The 17,500-nt window shown below is 43.0% G+C and overlaps 1 protein-coding gene across 6 annotated transcripts in view; it reads right to left on the bottom strand.

Annotated features, from left to right (window-relative positions):
• LOC136677984 (phosphorylase b kinase regulatory subunit beta-like) overlaps positions 1 to 17,500 on the bottom strand; it is a 113,617-nt gene that overhangs the window by 59,127 nt on the left and 36,990 nt on the right. For all 6 annotated transcript variants that reach the window (XM_066655720.1, XM_066655721.1, XM_066655718.1 and 3 more), the window contains 6 exons: positions 16,141 to 16,236; positions 15,425 to 15,622; positions 3,268 to 3,325; positions 2,528 to 2,605; positions 1,765 to 1,923; positions 977 to 1,071 (listed from right to left, as the gene is read on the bottom strand). In XM_066655720.1, the coding sequence (XP_066511817.1) occupies positions 977 to 1,071; positions 1,765 to 1,923; positions 2,528 to 2,605; positions 3,268 to 3,325; positions 15,425 to 15,622; positions 16,141 to 16,236 (684 nt within the window). The remainder of the gene's footprint in view (positions 1 to 976; positions 1,072 to 1,764; positions 1,924 to 2,527; positions 2,606 to 3,267; positions 3,326 to 15,424; positions 15,623 to 16,140; positions 16,237 to 17,500) is intronic.

Genomic DNA, 17,500 nt, shown 5'->3' with positions numbered 1-17,500 from the left:
TGTGTTCTGGACATCATCATCAAACAGGAAACACACAGAGGGAGATTAGAGGCTGAGCACTCGACTCCTAGCCACTGGAGTGGTCACTGCGGCTCACTTCAGGACATTTACAGTAGAGAGCTCAGGGTGAAGATCCTCTCAGTGCAATCTGCAGACTCTCGAGGAACTAGAGCCGTGTCGATATCTCGATTAACCTCAGAACCTGAATTCATTATTAGTTTAGTTAAACTACTGCATCAATATTTATTTATTCATTACTCTTTTATATACACACTCCTCACAGACAGTCACCTGGAGGAAACCCACGCAGACACGGGGAGAACACACCATACTCCTCACAGACAGTCACCCGGAGGAAACCCACGCAGATACAGAGAGAACACACCACACTCCTCACAGACAGTCACCCGGAGGAAACCCACGCAGACACAGGGAGAACACACCACACTCCTCACACAGACAGTCACCCGGAGGAAACCCACACAGACACAGAGAGAACACACCACACTCCTCACAGACAGTCACCCGGAGGAAACCCACACAGACACAGAGAGAACACACCACACTCCTCACAGACAGTCACCCGGAGGAAACCCACGCAGACACAGGGAGAACACACCACACTCCTCACAAACAGTCACCCGGAGCAGGACTCGAACACACAACCTCCAGGGCCCTGGAGCTATGACAGAGACACTACCTACTGCACCACCGTTCCACCATATTCCGATGTTTGATATTCTTAAAAATGTCTTTATTGCGAAACGTTCACTGCTCTTTAAAAGTGTGTGACAGCATTATTTTGATCTTATATCATTAATAAATCAGTGGAATAACACGGTCGTAAAATGATAATAATAATTTATCACAATCATTTCTGGGATAGTGAGCCAACTACAAAAAACTGTCTGCTGTGAATAATGTTATAGCTCCGTGAGGACGGAGCGGACCGCGGTGTAAATAAATCAGAGCTGACCTGGTTGGAGTATCTCATGCTGACGTTCCTCTGATCCTGTCGAGGGACGTAGCGGTGGATGGGGTCGATGTCTTTTGGGCTGATCAGGCCGTCCACTGCAGAGCAGAGAGGACAAAACCCTCTAATTAAACACACTGTTATCATGCACATCCCTCCAGGACGAATTCACACGAACCGCGCATGTCTCTAACTTCACAACAGCTTGGTTTTAACACAGAGTTATTCATTTATTTATATTTTACTTTGGTGCAGTTGAGGACTATTTCACAAGTCACTGAAGCAAAACAAAACTGAAGGTAAAGGTCGAACCCATTCAAACATTACCTTTCTTTAAAAGAACATATTCAACACTTTTCCAAAAATTTACACCCCCTCGTCTGAGTCTGTCCAATCACAGCCCTGGACCCGTGTTTATGTGAGAGGGCAAAGACGAGGTTAAACTCAGCAAAACAGACACAACGAGCGCGGAGAAATAAGAGCACTGAGTAAAAACGGAGAAGAAAGAGAACCGAACGTCCGTTACTGTCCTTTTGTTTGTGAAATATGTAAATGGCCTCTGCCATTACCAGCTGTAACACACCTTATAACTCCGCCCTTTAGTGGGCGGGGCTAAACCACGTTTCTTGTGATTACTGCCAAAGCAAGGAGCTCTACATCAGGGCTGTGGACTAAATACTGTATGTGATGTAGGCCTTTAACAGCATGAGGCCCACATTAAAACATGCACAGGAGGAGCCGGCTGGGCTGGTGAGCTCTGTATGAGACATTTCAGGGCTCAGGACACTGACCCAGGAGCTTGGCGATGTTGTACAGAGCCTGACCGCAGAGGAACAGCAGTCCGTCTCGGCCGGAGTTACTCGGGAACCGCTTCTGACTGCCGTGCTTCTTCTGTTCCGCCTCCACGAAGTCCGCCGGCACGTAGTAGTACTTCGGGATCACGGCATGGCCTGCGTTTTAGTGATTAAACACACACACACACACACACACACACACACACACACACAGCAACTTATTTGAAGAAGTAGTAGAAGAAACACTTTTATTGATCCCCTTGGGGAAATTGCTTCTCTGCATTTGACCCCTCCGTGGCAGTGCACACACAAACACACACACACACACACCCGGAGCAGGGGGCTGGGACCACCTCGGCACCCGGGGGCAGTTTGGGGGTTAGGTGCCTTGCTCAGGGGCACTTCAGCCGTGAATGTATTCTCCCTTCTCTAACCTCAAGGCCACAGCTGCCCCCCGTGAGTTTAACTGAAGGTGAAAATAAAAATAAAACACACAGATGCCGTAAGTAACGGGACAGTGCTCATCATCGGTTCTGGTTTAGATCCGCAGGAGACTGGCTCGGTGTTTATTGGACTGGACGCTGATGACGGGGGACAGATCAGATTCTGGTGACTGCTGTGATGTGTGTGTCGTGTTCGTAAGTTAAACTCTCTCTGAGTCACAGATCCACAGCGCTGTCCATCAGACTGTGAGAGCTATAAACTTATTCACTTAGAAAACACAATGTGTGATCGGAGCAGCACAACACATAAAAATCACCGTCAACAGACTGGAAGATGACGTCCTGCAGCAGTCCCTCGTACTCCTTCACCTGCGCCGCATTTCCCCTGAATACACCTAGAGAGAGAGAGAGAGAGAGAGAGAGTGAGAGAGTGAGATATAATAAGGAGAGAGAGATGAGAGTGAGAGATGAGAGAGAGAGAGAGAGAGAGAGAGAGTGAGATATAATAAGGAGAGAGAGATGAGAGTGAGAGATGAGAGAGAGAGAGAGAGAGAGAGTGAGAGAGTGAGATATAATAAGGAGAGAGAGATGAGAGTGAGAGATGAGAGAGAGAGAGAGAGAGAGAGAGAGAGAGAGAGAGAGATAATAAGGAGAGAGAGATGAGAGTGAGAGATGAGAGAGAGAGAGAGAGAGAGAGAGAGACAGAGAGAGAGAGATATGAGTGTGAGTGAGGAAGAGAGACAGAATAAGGAGAGAATAGAATAGAGAATGAAAGAGAAGTGAGAATAGAGAGAGAGTGAAAGAGAGAGATGAGAGTGAGAGATGAGAGAGAGAGTGAAAAAGAGATGAGAGAGCAAGACAGGAAAGAGAGTTAAAGAGAAAGTGGGACAGGGAGGGGAGATAGAAATTGGAGAAGAAGGGAAGCAGGGAGAAAGAGAAGAAAAATGGGAGACAGAAGAGACATAAAAAATAGGAGCGGGAGAAAGAGAGGAGAAAATATATTACAGAATTGTAGAGACAGACATTTCTAAAAGATTAAACACAAACAGCGCCTCACCGTCGATGATCATGTAGATGAAAAATATAGGAAACTCGCACTCGATTCCATCAAACAACTGCAGAGAGAGAGAGAGAGAGAGAGAGAGAATGTCATAGGTCATTCAGAGTCAACACACACACACACACACACACACACACACACACATCAATAAATCATGCAGAGAGTGTTTCTGCTTCTTTAACAGGGAACAGGGGCTGGGTTCTGCTCTCTCTGCTGCTACAGTGGAGTTAATACACCATCACACACTGAAGTGTCACCGAGCACAACCCAAACACACTACTGACCACACCAGGTTTTAATGTTATGACTGGCTTGTGTTCTTCAGTAAGTGAATGTCATCTGTGTTTCCTGGAGGTGTTGTAACATTCATTAGTTTCAGTGTCTGCTACAACAGCTTCAATACACACACACACACACAGTCCAACATATACACACACACACAGTCCAACACACACACACAGTCCAACACACACACACACACACACACAGTCCAACATATACACACACAAACACACAGTCCAACATATACACACACACACAGTCCAACATACACACACACAAACACACAGTCCAACACACACACACACACACACAGTCCAACATATACACACACACACACAGTCCAACATATACACACACACACACACACACACACACATTCCAACATATATACACACACACACAGTCCAACATATACACACACACACATAGTCCAACATATACACACACACACACACACACACATTCCAACATATATACACACACACACAGTCCAACATATACACACACACACACACACACACACATTCCAACATATATACACACACACACAGTCCAACATATACACACACACACACACACACACACACACACACATTCCAACATATATACACACACACACAGTCCAACATATACACACACACACAGTCCAACATATACACACACACACACACACATTCCAACATATATACACACACACACAGTCCAACATATACACACACACAGTCCAACATATACACACACACACAGTCCAACATACACACACACACACACAGTCCAACATATACACACACACACACACAGTCCAACATATACACACACACACACAGTCCAACATATACACACACACACAGTCCAACATATACACACACACACACACACACATTCCAACATATATACACACACACACAGTCCAACATATACACACACACACATAGTCCAACATATACACACACACACACACACACATTCCAACATATATACACACACACACAGTCCAACATACACACACACACACAGTCCAACATATACACACACACACACAGTCCAACATATACACACACACACACAGTCCAACATATACACACACACACACAGTCCAACATATACACACACACACACAGTCCAACATATACACACACACACACAGTCCAACATATATACACACACACACAGTCCAACATACACACACACACACACACACAGTCCAACATATACACACACACACACAGTCCAACATATACACACACACACACAGTCCAACATATACACACACACACAGTCCAACATATACACACACACACACACACACACACACACACACATTCCAACATATATACACACACACACAGTCCAACATATACACACACACACATAGTCCAACATATACACACACACACACACACACATTCCAACATATATACACACACACACAGTCAAACATACACACACACACACACAGTCCAACATATACACACACACACAGTCCAACATATACACACACACACACAGTCCAACATATACACACACACACACAGTCCAACATATACACACACACACACAGTCCAACATATAAACACACACACACAGTCCAACATATACACACACACACAGTCCAACATATATACACACACACACAGTCCAACATATACACACACACAGTCCAACATATACACACACACACAGTCCAACATACACACACACACACACAGTCCAACATATACACACACAGTCCAACATATACACACACACACACAGTCCAACATATACACACACACACACAGTCCAACATATACACACACACACACACAGTCCAACATATACACACACACATTCCAACATATATATACACACACATTCCAACATATATACACACACACACAGTCCAACATATACACACACACACACAGTCCAACATATACACACACACACACACACAGTCCAACATACACACACACACACAGTCCAACATATACACACACACACAGTCCAACATATACACACACACACACAGTCCAACATATACACACACACACACAGTCCAACATATACACACACACACACAGTCCAACATATACACACACACACACAGTCCAACATATACACACACACACACAGTCCAACATATACACACACACACAGTCCAACATATATACACACACACACAGTCCAACATATACACACACACACACAGTCCAACATATATACACACACACACAGTCCAACATATACACACACACACACACAGTCCAACATATACACACACACACACAGTCCAACATATACACACACACACACAGTCCAACATATATACACACACACACAGTCCAACATATATACACACACACACAGTCCAACATATACACACACACACAGTCCAACATATACACACACACACACAGTCCAACATATACACACACACACACACATTCCAACATATACACACACACACACAGTCCAAAATACACACACACACACACATTCCAACATATACACACACACACACAGTCCAACATATACACACACACACACAGTCCAACATATACACACACACACACACATATATACACACACACACAGTCCAACATATACACACACACACACACATTCCAACATATATACACACACACACAGTCCAACATATACACACACACATACACACACATTCCAACATATACACACACACACACACACATTCCAACATATATACACACACACACACATTCCAACATATATACACACACACACAGTACAACATATACATACACACACACACACACATTCCAACATATATATACACACACACACAGTCCAACATATACACACACACACACAGTCCAACATATACACACACACACACACACACACACATTCCAACATAAATACACACACACACAGTCCAACATATACACACACACATACACACACATTCCAACATATATACACACACACACACACACACACATTCCAACATATATACACACACACACATTCCAACATATATACACACACACACAGTACAACATATACATACACACACACACACACATTCCAACATATATATACACACACACACACACACACACACACACATTCCAACATATACACACACACACAGTCCAACATATACACACACACACACAGTCCAACATATACACACACACACACAGTCCAACATATACACACACACACACACAGTCCAACATATACACACACACACACACAGTCCAACATATACACACACACACACACAGTCCAACATATATACACACACACACAGTCCAACATATATACACACACACACAGTCCAATATATACACACACACACAGTCCAACATATACACACACACACACAGTCCAACATATACACACACACACACACACATTCCAACATATACACACACACACACACAGTCCAACATATACACACACACACACACAGTCCAACATATACACACACACACACACACACACACACACTCCAACATATACACACACACACACACACACATTCCAACATATACACACACACACACACACACACATTCCAACATATATACACACACACATTCCAACATATATACACACACACATTCCAACATACACACACACACACACACACACTCCAACATATACACACACACACATTCCAACATACACACACACACACACACACACACATTCCAACATATACACACACACACACACACATTCCAACATATACACACACACACACACACACATTCCAACATATATACACACACACATTCCAACATACACACACAGTCCAACATATACACACACACACACACAGTCCAACATATACACACACACACACACATTCCAACATATATACACACACACAAAGTCCAAAATACACACACACACACACTCCAACATATATACACACACACACACAGTCCAACATATACACACACACACACACATTCCAACATATATACACACACACACACACACATTCCAACATATATACACACACACACACACACAGTCCAACATATACACACACACAGTCCAACATATACACACACACACACAGTCCAACATATACACACACACACACAGTCCAACATATACACACACACACAGAGTCCAACATATACACACACACACAGTCCAACATATATACACACACACACAGTCCAACATATACACACACACACACACACACACACACACATTCCAACATATATACACACACACACACAGTCCAACATATACACACACACACACACACACACATTCCAACATATACACACACACACACACACAGTCCAACATATACACACACATTCCAACATATACACACACACACAGTCCAACATACACACACACACACAGTCCAACATATACACACACACACACACACACACACACACACACACATTCCAACATATACACACACACACACAGTCCAACATATACACACACACACACACACACACACAGTCCAACATATACACACACACACACACACACATTCCAACATATATACACACACACACAGTCCAACATATACACACACACACACACATTCCAACATATATACACACACACACAGTCCAACATATACACACACACACACACACACAGTCCAACATATACACACACACACACACACATTCCAACATATATACACACACACACACACACACATTCCAACATATACACACACACACACACACACACATTCCAACATACACACACACACACACATTCCAACATATACACACACACACACACACACACACATTCCAACATATACACACACACACACACACACATTCCAACATATACACACACACACACACACACAGTCCAACATATACACTGACAGACATTCACAATATTACAGACACACATAAATACACACAGATACATGCATGCACACAAACACACCCACGTACCCACAAATATACACACACACACCCACAATGTCACAGATTTTGACATACAAACACACACAGACACACACACACACACACACACACACACACACACACACACACACTCTCACTCTAGGGCTGTGTGGGATCTTATTCAGTACCTCATCAGTGTTGTAGATGATCTGGAGCCCAGAACACACACACACATATACACACTGTCGCACACACACAGACACTGTCACAAACCCACATCCCAGACACACACAGACCCACTGTCACACACTCACACACCCACATCCCAGACACACACCCACAGACCCACTGTCACATACCCACACAGTCACACACCCACATCCCACACTCACACAGATGAGAACAGAGACAGCAGTGGAGCAGAAACTCCATTAAACCTCACTGCAGCCTCCCGTCTCCAGACGTTCAAATTAAAATCAAACTCCTCAGCGCTGTGGAGACGCGGTGTGAAACGTGGATGGACTCATTTTAAATGATCCGCGGCGTTTAAAGAGTCCACACCCCACAGCGGCTGTGTGTTTGGTTTCTTCTACAGAAGCAAGTCATAATTCATTTTAAATTAACATTCTTTTCTTCTGCTCTTTATCCTTTAGGTCTTTCACTACTGTGAGTTTAAGACGGACGCGCACCAAAGAGCTCTGCGCTGAATATTTACCCTCAACACAGAGCTCTGCGCTGAAACCTCCTTAAAACCAATCCCCAAATGATTTTGTAGAATATTTGTAAATATTTTGTGTTAAACAGCAAATAAACAGATATAGAATTAAAACCTGCAGAAAAAAAACACATTAACCTGTGTCCAGGAGAGAGAACTACATTTAAGTCACATTTTTAAAATGGCTGCCTGCAGCTGTGAGATCATTTGTTGGTTTTAAGACGTCACTAATGCAGTTCACTCCAAATGCACTGTTTTTGTAGCTGAAGCACTATGCACTGATTGTATACGTACATTCGGATGATTTAAACAATGCTTTTATTGTGTAACAAGTCAGATTCTCCGTTTTCCGTAATAAGGGCCCTTTAAAACAGAGAAAAATCACGTCCCACAGACAGAAATGAAACATGAAAACATACTAAAGCTGTATTTGTGTGGGAGGCCTGAGTACGACTACAGGAGCAGTCCATCTTCAGCCAAATCCAGCCACATAGGCACTGATTCAATCCTGAGAGAGCGTGTGAATGTGTGTGTGTGTGAGTGAGAGAGAGAGTGTGTGTGTGAGAGAGAGAGAGAGAGAGAGAGAGAGAGAGAGAGAGAGAGAGAGAGAGAAAGAGGCCGCAATTAAAGCTGCCGTATTTAGCAGCACATTTCCACGCTGCAATTAAATCGAACGCTACAGTCCTCTCTGAGTTGGTGCTAAGCTGCTTTCAAGAAAACACTGCCGCTTTTCACAACATGATACACTTATAAACACAATAAAATCATCTACGGTTAAATTCATACCACAGTAACGCAGCTGCAGCTACTGAGGAGGAACCTGAAAGGAATACTCCAGCATTTTCCAAAAATAATCTCAATCTGAAACACACTCAAAGCAGAGGTCAATGTAACGGTGGGTGATATGATTTTACGGCGACGATCATAGGTTCGGAAATCTTCAGGATTTAAAAGAGCAACCAGTCACTTAACACCAAAAGTAGAGAGCGTTATTTACCAAAGTGATTAATCCATATTTTAACATTCACGAGGTATAACCCAGACAGAGGGGCGTGGCCACGTCTAAAATAGGACTGCCTAAAATATTATGGCCGATTTCCATAATAGTTTCCTACAAACTAACCTTAATTACTACTTGAGTAATTAACTATAAGTAGTAGCAGCAATAGTATTAAACCCCGTTCACACTCCAGAGATGTCCCGGAGTTTTCCAGGTCAAATCAGTTCTCAAAGCAGGAAATGATCCACATGTGGAATCAGTGAGTGCAGATTTGTAAAATTGTGGGGTTTATTTTTCTTAACATTGCTGTAAAGCTGCTTTGTGACAAGATCACTTGTAAATAGTGCTATTAAATAAAATACTTTTTGCAGGAGATGCTCATTTGCGGCTCCATTCACACATGCGTTTTAACTGGAGTTTCTACACTGCACTAGTGGTATAAGTCTGGGATATATGGTGGTTGCAATATTAGCAGCAGTAAACGTAGCAATAGAAGTAGCAGTAGAAATATAAGTATTAATAATAGCAGCAGCAGCAGTTTTAGTAGCAGTTGTAGTAGTATTTGTAGCAGTAACGAATACGAAGCAGCAGTTGCATTAGAAGTTGTGGTACTAGCAGAAGATGCAGGAGCAGTTGTAGCATTAACAGTAGTATCTATAGAGGTAACGTTTGTATTAACAGCATCTGTAGCTAAAGCAGTAGCAAAAGTAGTAATCATAGTAGTTAAATTAGTAGTAGCTAATTATAATATTAATAGTAGGAGAAGTGGCAGATTCTGTTATTAGTAAAATCTTTATTATACTAAATACGTTTCATGAATCTGGCGCCTGTTTTCTAAGAAGGAAAAGCCCCGCCCTCCCTGCGTTTCTGATGCTGACGGGGAACACAATGTCGATCAACGTTCTCCAAATGTAATTAAGACTGTTCTATCAGTGCTGCCGATCTGAGGAGGATCTCAGCAGCGGGTGGAGATAAGAGATCATGGCGTAATGAAATAAAGGATGTTAATTGAACTGGTCTCGCATCGTTGGCGTATCTTTCCGAATCTGCGTCAGGTCTCAAACGCAGACGGAGAACTTAATCCACAGTTGCAGCTCAAAACTTAATTTAACTGAAAGGACCCTTCCCCAGGGCACTGAGTGTCCTCGAGTGACCAGGAAGACGCAGACACTCACAAACAATCAACACTGGCATCAGTGTGAACACACAACGCTTAAGCTACGCATCGGAGAGAGCTGACCGCTCAATATGGTGTTAACACAAAACACTCGTTGTTGGGACTGGGCAATTAATCGAAAACATGGAGGAGAACCTAAACACTGAGACCGACCGAGCGACTCGAGCAGCTCACACCGAAGAAATACACAGCGGCTGTGGTTTGGACTTGTTGTGATGACACTGAACAAAAGGTAGTCAAATGTAAACACGGAGAACAAACAGTGCTCAGAAAACGAGAAAGGAACAAGCTCCCAGCGACATTAGAAACACTACCCCAGCTTTAACACTGAGAGAATACAAAAACAAAATCATCGTTCTTTAATCGTAAAGGTGTTAAAATGTACAATTCATTGTGATTCGCCCACACACCACTCTCCACTACGTGTTAAACACAAACAAAACTGCTGTCTTTAAAAGGAGCAGTCCATTTTCTCCAGTGATTCTTCCTCATGCTCTGAAGCAGCGGTTATACGTTATGCCTAGAGCCCTGAATGGATCTGAACCAATTAGAGCTCAGCTCACCATAGACCCAATCATGAGCACCATGTTTCACATTTGTTTTCCTGAGAGTGTAGTGTTACATAGTGGAAATGATAATTAAAGGGATTCGAGTATTGAGCAAACAATTATCTAATGACATTTACGCATTAGTCGACTCATTTCAATTTATTTTGGTGAAACTAAGTAGAACTGTGACGTGGATAAATCTGCAAGAAAACACATTTATTCATACAAGTTATTTATTAGAAAAACTAGGAAATCAAACTCCTAACGACTGCTCCACTGACAGAAGCCCTGCGTTCAGAGAGAAACAGTGTTGTGTTTTGAATTAATAAAGATCTGCATCAGTTTGTTATTTTCCACGCAAACAACATGGCGCCCTCTAGTGTAGAAACTTCAACTTGCTCAACATGAGTGTGTGTGTGACCAAGTTGGAAGCCAGTTGCATTTGTTAAATTGATATTGTTCACCACTCACTGCATCACATCATACGATTAATGGATAACTGAGACAGATTTTTCAGAATGTAAGAATGTCTGAGACTTATTTATAGAAGACTCTTTGGAACAGGCGAACTCTCTCAGTACGAGCACCCTGCCCTCGGTGTACATGCGTCTGGTCTCCGAGAGTAATTCTGCTCTAACTGGGAGAGATAAAAGCTGTAGAAGAGCCATGATATGAAATAAAGTGTCCAGGTGGTGAGTAATCAGTGGAAAACCTCCCTCAGGCTCCTGCTGCACTTTACAGAGATCACCGAGCGAGAGATTTAATCATTCACCACAGAGCCTCACCACACTCTGTTCATATAAACCACAGATAAAAGTGTAATAACTGTCTCACAGCATCAGCTCGGGACGCTCTCAGAGGAAAAACACAGAGGGAAAATGGAAATGATTTGAATTACAGCAGGTGATCGGGCTACGTTTAAAACAAAGGTTAAAGTAAATATACTTAGGAGCAGTAAGAGATTACTGTGTGCGACAAAAACAAACAAACTACGCTGAGGTACCTTCACACGGCAGGTACGAGAGGTCAAAAGGTCATTTACGATATACACTTGACTTAGCAACAGACGTGGAAGACTTAGGGTTAGAAAAGAAGCAGAATAAAGTGGAAAAGAGGTAAAAAAAGGTTAAGAATGAAAAGAAGACGTGAAAAAGAAGTTTAAAAAATGAAAGAAGTGAAGAAATGAGGTGTGAACAAATGAAAAAGTGAAAGAATGAAAAGAAGTGGAAGATGATGATGAAGGGATATTTTATCAATTCATTTAGCAGTGAACACACACTCCCACACACTCCCACACACAAATCTTGAGCTCCCATGGAGCATTTGCAGGTTCGGTGCTTAGCTCAAGGGCACTTCAGCTGTGGATGTTGAGGGAGGAGAAACACTGCTCCGTCTCTTCCCCCTCCTCCAATTTTCCTGTCCCCTTCACTAACCTTTGATCAGTGGCTTCTCAAAATCATGAAAACACCTTCTCCATGATGTCCATGCAACAGTGGGAGGGGCCTGCTATTGTTATATGACAAAGTGCAATACACTACAGGAAGTGTAGGGGGCGACATGGTTAATACTGTTTCCTTGCACCATATGAGACACAAGTAAAATTGAAAGAGGATGAAAGACAGTGAGCAGAGGATCTGAAGGAGGTGGAGCTGAACAAGGTCAATAATCATAGCTAATAAAACATTCATTCATTCATTATCTGTAACCCTTATCCAATTCAGGGTCGTGGTGGGTCCAGAGTCTACCTGGAATCATTGGGCGCAAGGCGGGAATACACCCTGGAGGGGGCGCCAGTCCTTCACAGGGCAACACACACACCTACGGACACTTTTGAGACACCAATCCACCTACCAACATGTGTTTTTGGACTGTGGGAGGAAACCGGAGCACCCGGAGGAAACCCACGCAGACACAGAGAGAACACTTAATAAAACATATATATAATACTTAAATGTTAATCCTGTGGTTCCCAATTTTTTCTGCAGTGCCCCCCCCCCCTAACACACCTCCCCCACTCCAACACACACATACACACGTCTCTTGCTTCCAAACTCCACTCGAATTCATCGTAAACGTTGTAATCGATACAAAACTGCAACTTCTCACTGAACAAAAGAAATACAGTGACAAAGAACATTTACAGTGGAATTACTACAATAAAAAAAAGGAAACGGGGGGGGGGGGGGGGGGGCTGTTGTCTCCTCCCTCAACATCCACAGCTGAGTGTGGGGCTGACCGGGTTGCCTTTGTTCAGCAGCGCTCCAGAACCCCTCACCGGAGTCTAGCACTCGTCCACCTTTCCCCACCGCCTCCTATCGATATCACATTTAAACGTGGCTGGATTTCTGTTCTGTTCTAAATGCAGGAATACGTTCCCATGTCTCAGAAGCGGTCGGCTGCGCCCTGCAGACGCCGCAGACAGAGATCAGGTTGAAAACCACAAGGGCCTTCCTTTAACCACCTCCTCTTCCCCGTTTCTCTTCTCCCCGTTTGACGTGAGCTCATTAATTGCGCGAGGTCAGCTGCGGCAGCTAATCGACTGATTTGCTTGGTGTTAAGTAGCTTTCGCTCTCGTCTCAGATCCAGACGAAGTTAGGGCTGAAAGTTAATATCCTCTCAGCTCCAGCTCCATCAGGCGAGATTTATCCGAGATCAGCGCGTTCCCTCCGTTCTCCATCAACACGAGCAGAGGAAATAACACATTCATCTCCGCGGGATTAAAAAGTGCAAATGGAAACGTGTACCGTGTGTTAGCTTTATCTCTGAGCTTCATTCTGAAGGTCAGTCTCTGACTCTTAAACAGGAGGCGATGAGGAAGAAGCTGTGTGGCTCTGCTTCAATCAGAGAACACTTTTAACCCTTAAACCTCTCTTAAAACTAAATGGTTCTGAAAGTACTGTGCACCGTGGACTGTGCTATTGAGCGCGGGACACAGAGCCTCTTTATAACCCCATGTTTGCAGGTGTTATGATGTAAAAGGCAATGCATTTTTTCTGGAAAGTTTATGACTGTATCACTGTAAGCACCTTTACATTTCATTCCTTTACGTAGAAAATATGGACTTATTTCTGACTGCTTTCATTAAAAAAGTAAAGTACTGTAACCACAACATTAACTTTAATTCAATTAACTACAAAAGTGCATTTCCTAAAAAAGATCTGAAAAATTGTGCAGTGTAAGAGGCTTCAAAATTTTGCAAGGTAGTTTCTACACAGTTGCTATGGAAGTGCAGGTAGTTGCTAAGGTATCCCAGGTGTTTGCTAGGTGCAGTCAATAAGTTGCTTAGGTGTTACAGGTGGTTCGTAAATGTGTTGCAAAATGGCCCTTGGTATTTGCTGTGGTATCCCAGGTGGTTGCTATTGTGCCACTAGTGGTCGCGAGATGCATCTTATTGTTACTTTCTTGGTGTTTACTGTGGTATTTCAGGTGGTTGCTATTGTGCCACTAGTGGTCACGAGATGCACCTTATTGTTACTTAAGTGTTTCTTGGTGTTTACTGTGGTATTTCAGGTGGTTGCTAATGGTTGGCTGCTAAGGTGGTGTTAAGGTTCTGACCTTCATCTCTGCAGGTCTGTAGTATCTGCGGTTCTTGTCCTCGTTGGCCGTTCTGTAGCCGTCTCTGAGGAAGCGCTTGAAGCCGTATTTTCCCTTTAGCTTTCGGACGATTTTGTCCAGCGTCTGGCTGTAGAGGGCGTCGTCGTCCACCGCAAAGGCAGGGTAACTGATACACGGCAAGAGGGCAGCATCTGTGTTCTAACAAAAATAACAATAATAATAATGAACTCTACTTTCGTACTGAAGTATTTAACTAGATATAAATAACTAAATAACTAAATGTAGATATAAAAATTTAAGTTAAAACACAGATATGAGGGAATAACAGCAGCTAAAATCACACTGCACATAAACAATAATAAAGGGTTAAACAGCAGCTACAGTGTTTAGCTAGGTCCACTCTCTTTAGTCACTGTTCAGTTTTACTGGAGATTATTTATAGTTTAACACTGATGCTGTTAGCCTTGTGCTAATCGGTGTGGTCTCACATTACACTGTGCAATAATAGCCCTGTATTCCAGTGAAAAACTAAAGAATTTAGCTTCAGACAGTGAAAATACCTCAGGTGAACGGCTAGATCTGGGGTAAACTGACCCAGAAACCTGCACACATCGGGATTTACTGAGCATGAATTAGCTTTAAAGTAATTAGCCAAAGACTCACACCAAGAACTAAGATGTGTACGTTGTTAGTAAATTAGTTTTATTGTGACGTACATGTGATCGACTCTCTCTGGGCAGCAGGGAGCACAGCGTCTGTCTGTTGCGGTTGTGAGCGTCCAGATCCACGAAAATCACCGACCAGGAGCATCCCTACAGAGTGCGCACACACACACACACACACACACACACACACACACACACAATTATCATCGTTTCTGAGTCTCTCTGCTGTTGGGGAGACGTTCAGCAGAGTCTTCTGCTGCGGCTGATAGCAGGTTTTACAGCTCCAGCACAATGCCAGTTACACGACATTTTAGAAACCCGCCATTTGCCACAAAGTGACGCACAGCAGCATTTGGAATCGTACAAAAGCTTTGGGGACATTTTCAAACTCCTTTTCTCAGCATAGGACTGAGGTAGGTATTGTCCAGTCTGGTCCCGGGTGAGCACAAGACGCTCTAAAAGCAAATTAGAAACAGCTTCACAAAAGACCACTAACCATCCAGCTCTCACACAGCGTTTACTGAAATGGGACTGAATTCTAAAAGCTGAAGCAGCTGATGGGACTGGAGTAGCACAGATGAGTGTGTCGCTGCGGCAAAACGCATGTGCTTTAAAGCTTTTATTATAAAGTGCACTGATGAAATGGAACACCAGTCGTGATGTACAGAGCAGACGAACAAGACGATAAGATCTAGGCCTTCAGTCTGGGGCAGAAATGTTAAATGTCTGCTAGCACCCCCTGCAGGACTGTAATAGTCTTCTAAAGCTTTTTCAGATATTGTCGTTGTCCAATTAAAAACATGTATCTCCATTTTTGTGGATGTTAATTTTACTTCACACTGTGTGAAAATTACATTACTTAAGGTGGAACTGACTCTAAATTCAGGAGAGCGCTAACTGCATGAAAGTAAACACAGAGGGAAAGTGCTACAAAACTAAACAGCTCGAGTTACACATGGGTTTCTGTGGGAATTCAAACAGTGAATAAACACTTACAGACAATTTACACTTCAGACACCAACAAGATACAGTCGCTTCTTACTCACACACACACACCTCTCCACCTTAAAAGATACAGTCGCTTCTTACTCACACCCCGCTCCACCTTAAAAGATACAGTCACTTCTTACTCACACGCACCGCTCCACCCTAAAAGATACAGTCGCTTCTTACTCACACGCACCGCTCCACCTTAAAATATAGTCGCTTCTTACTCACACACACCGCTCCACCTTAAAAGATACAGAGCCACGGACAGAAAAAGAAAGGTCATTTCAAGACCTTAACCCCTTCATTCGTAATCGGTCGTAGAGTATTATTACTATATGATATAATCATATTTTTTTTTAACTTACACAAAAATAAATTAATCTTCCCTTAAATTTTTGATGGCACACATTTAGTCCCCACA

The sequence above is a fragment of the Hoplias malabaricus genome, chromosome Y, assembly GCF_029633855.1.
Source record: "Hoplias malabaricus isolate fHopMal1 chromosome Y, fHopMal1.hap1, whole genome shotgun sequence".
In the NCBI taxonomy this organism is placed as follows: Eukaryota; Metazoa; Chordata; class Actinopteri; order Characiformes; family Erythrinidae; genus Hoplias; species Hoplias malabaricus.
This window is presented reverse-complemented; position numbering and strand designations above follow the sequence as displayed.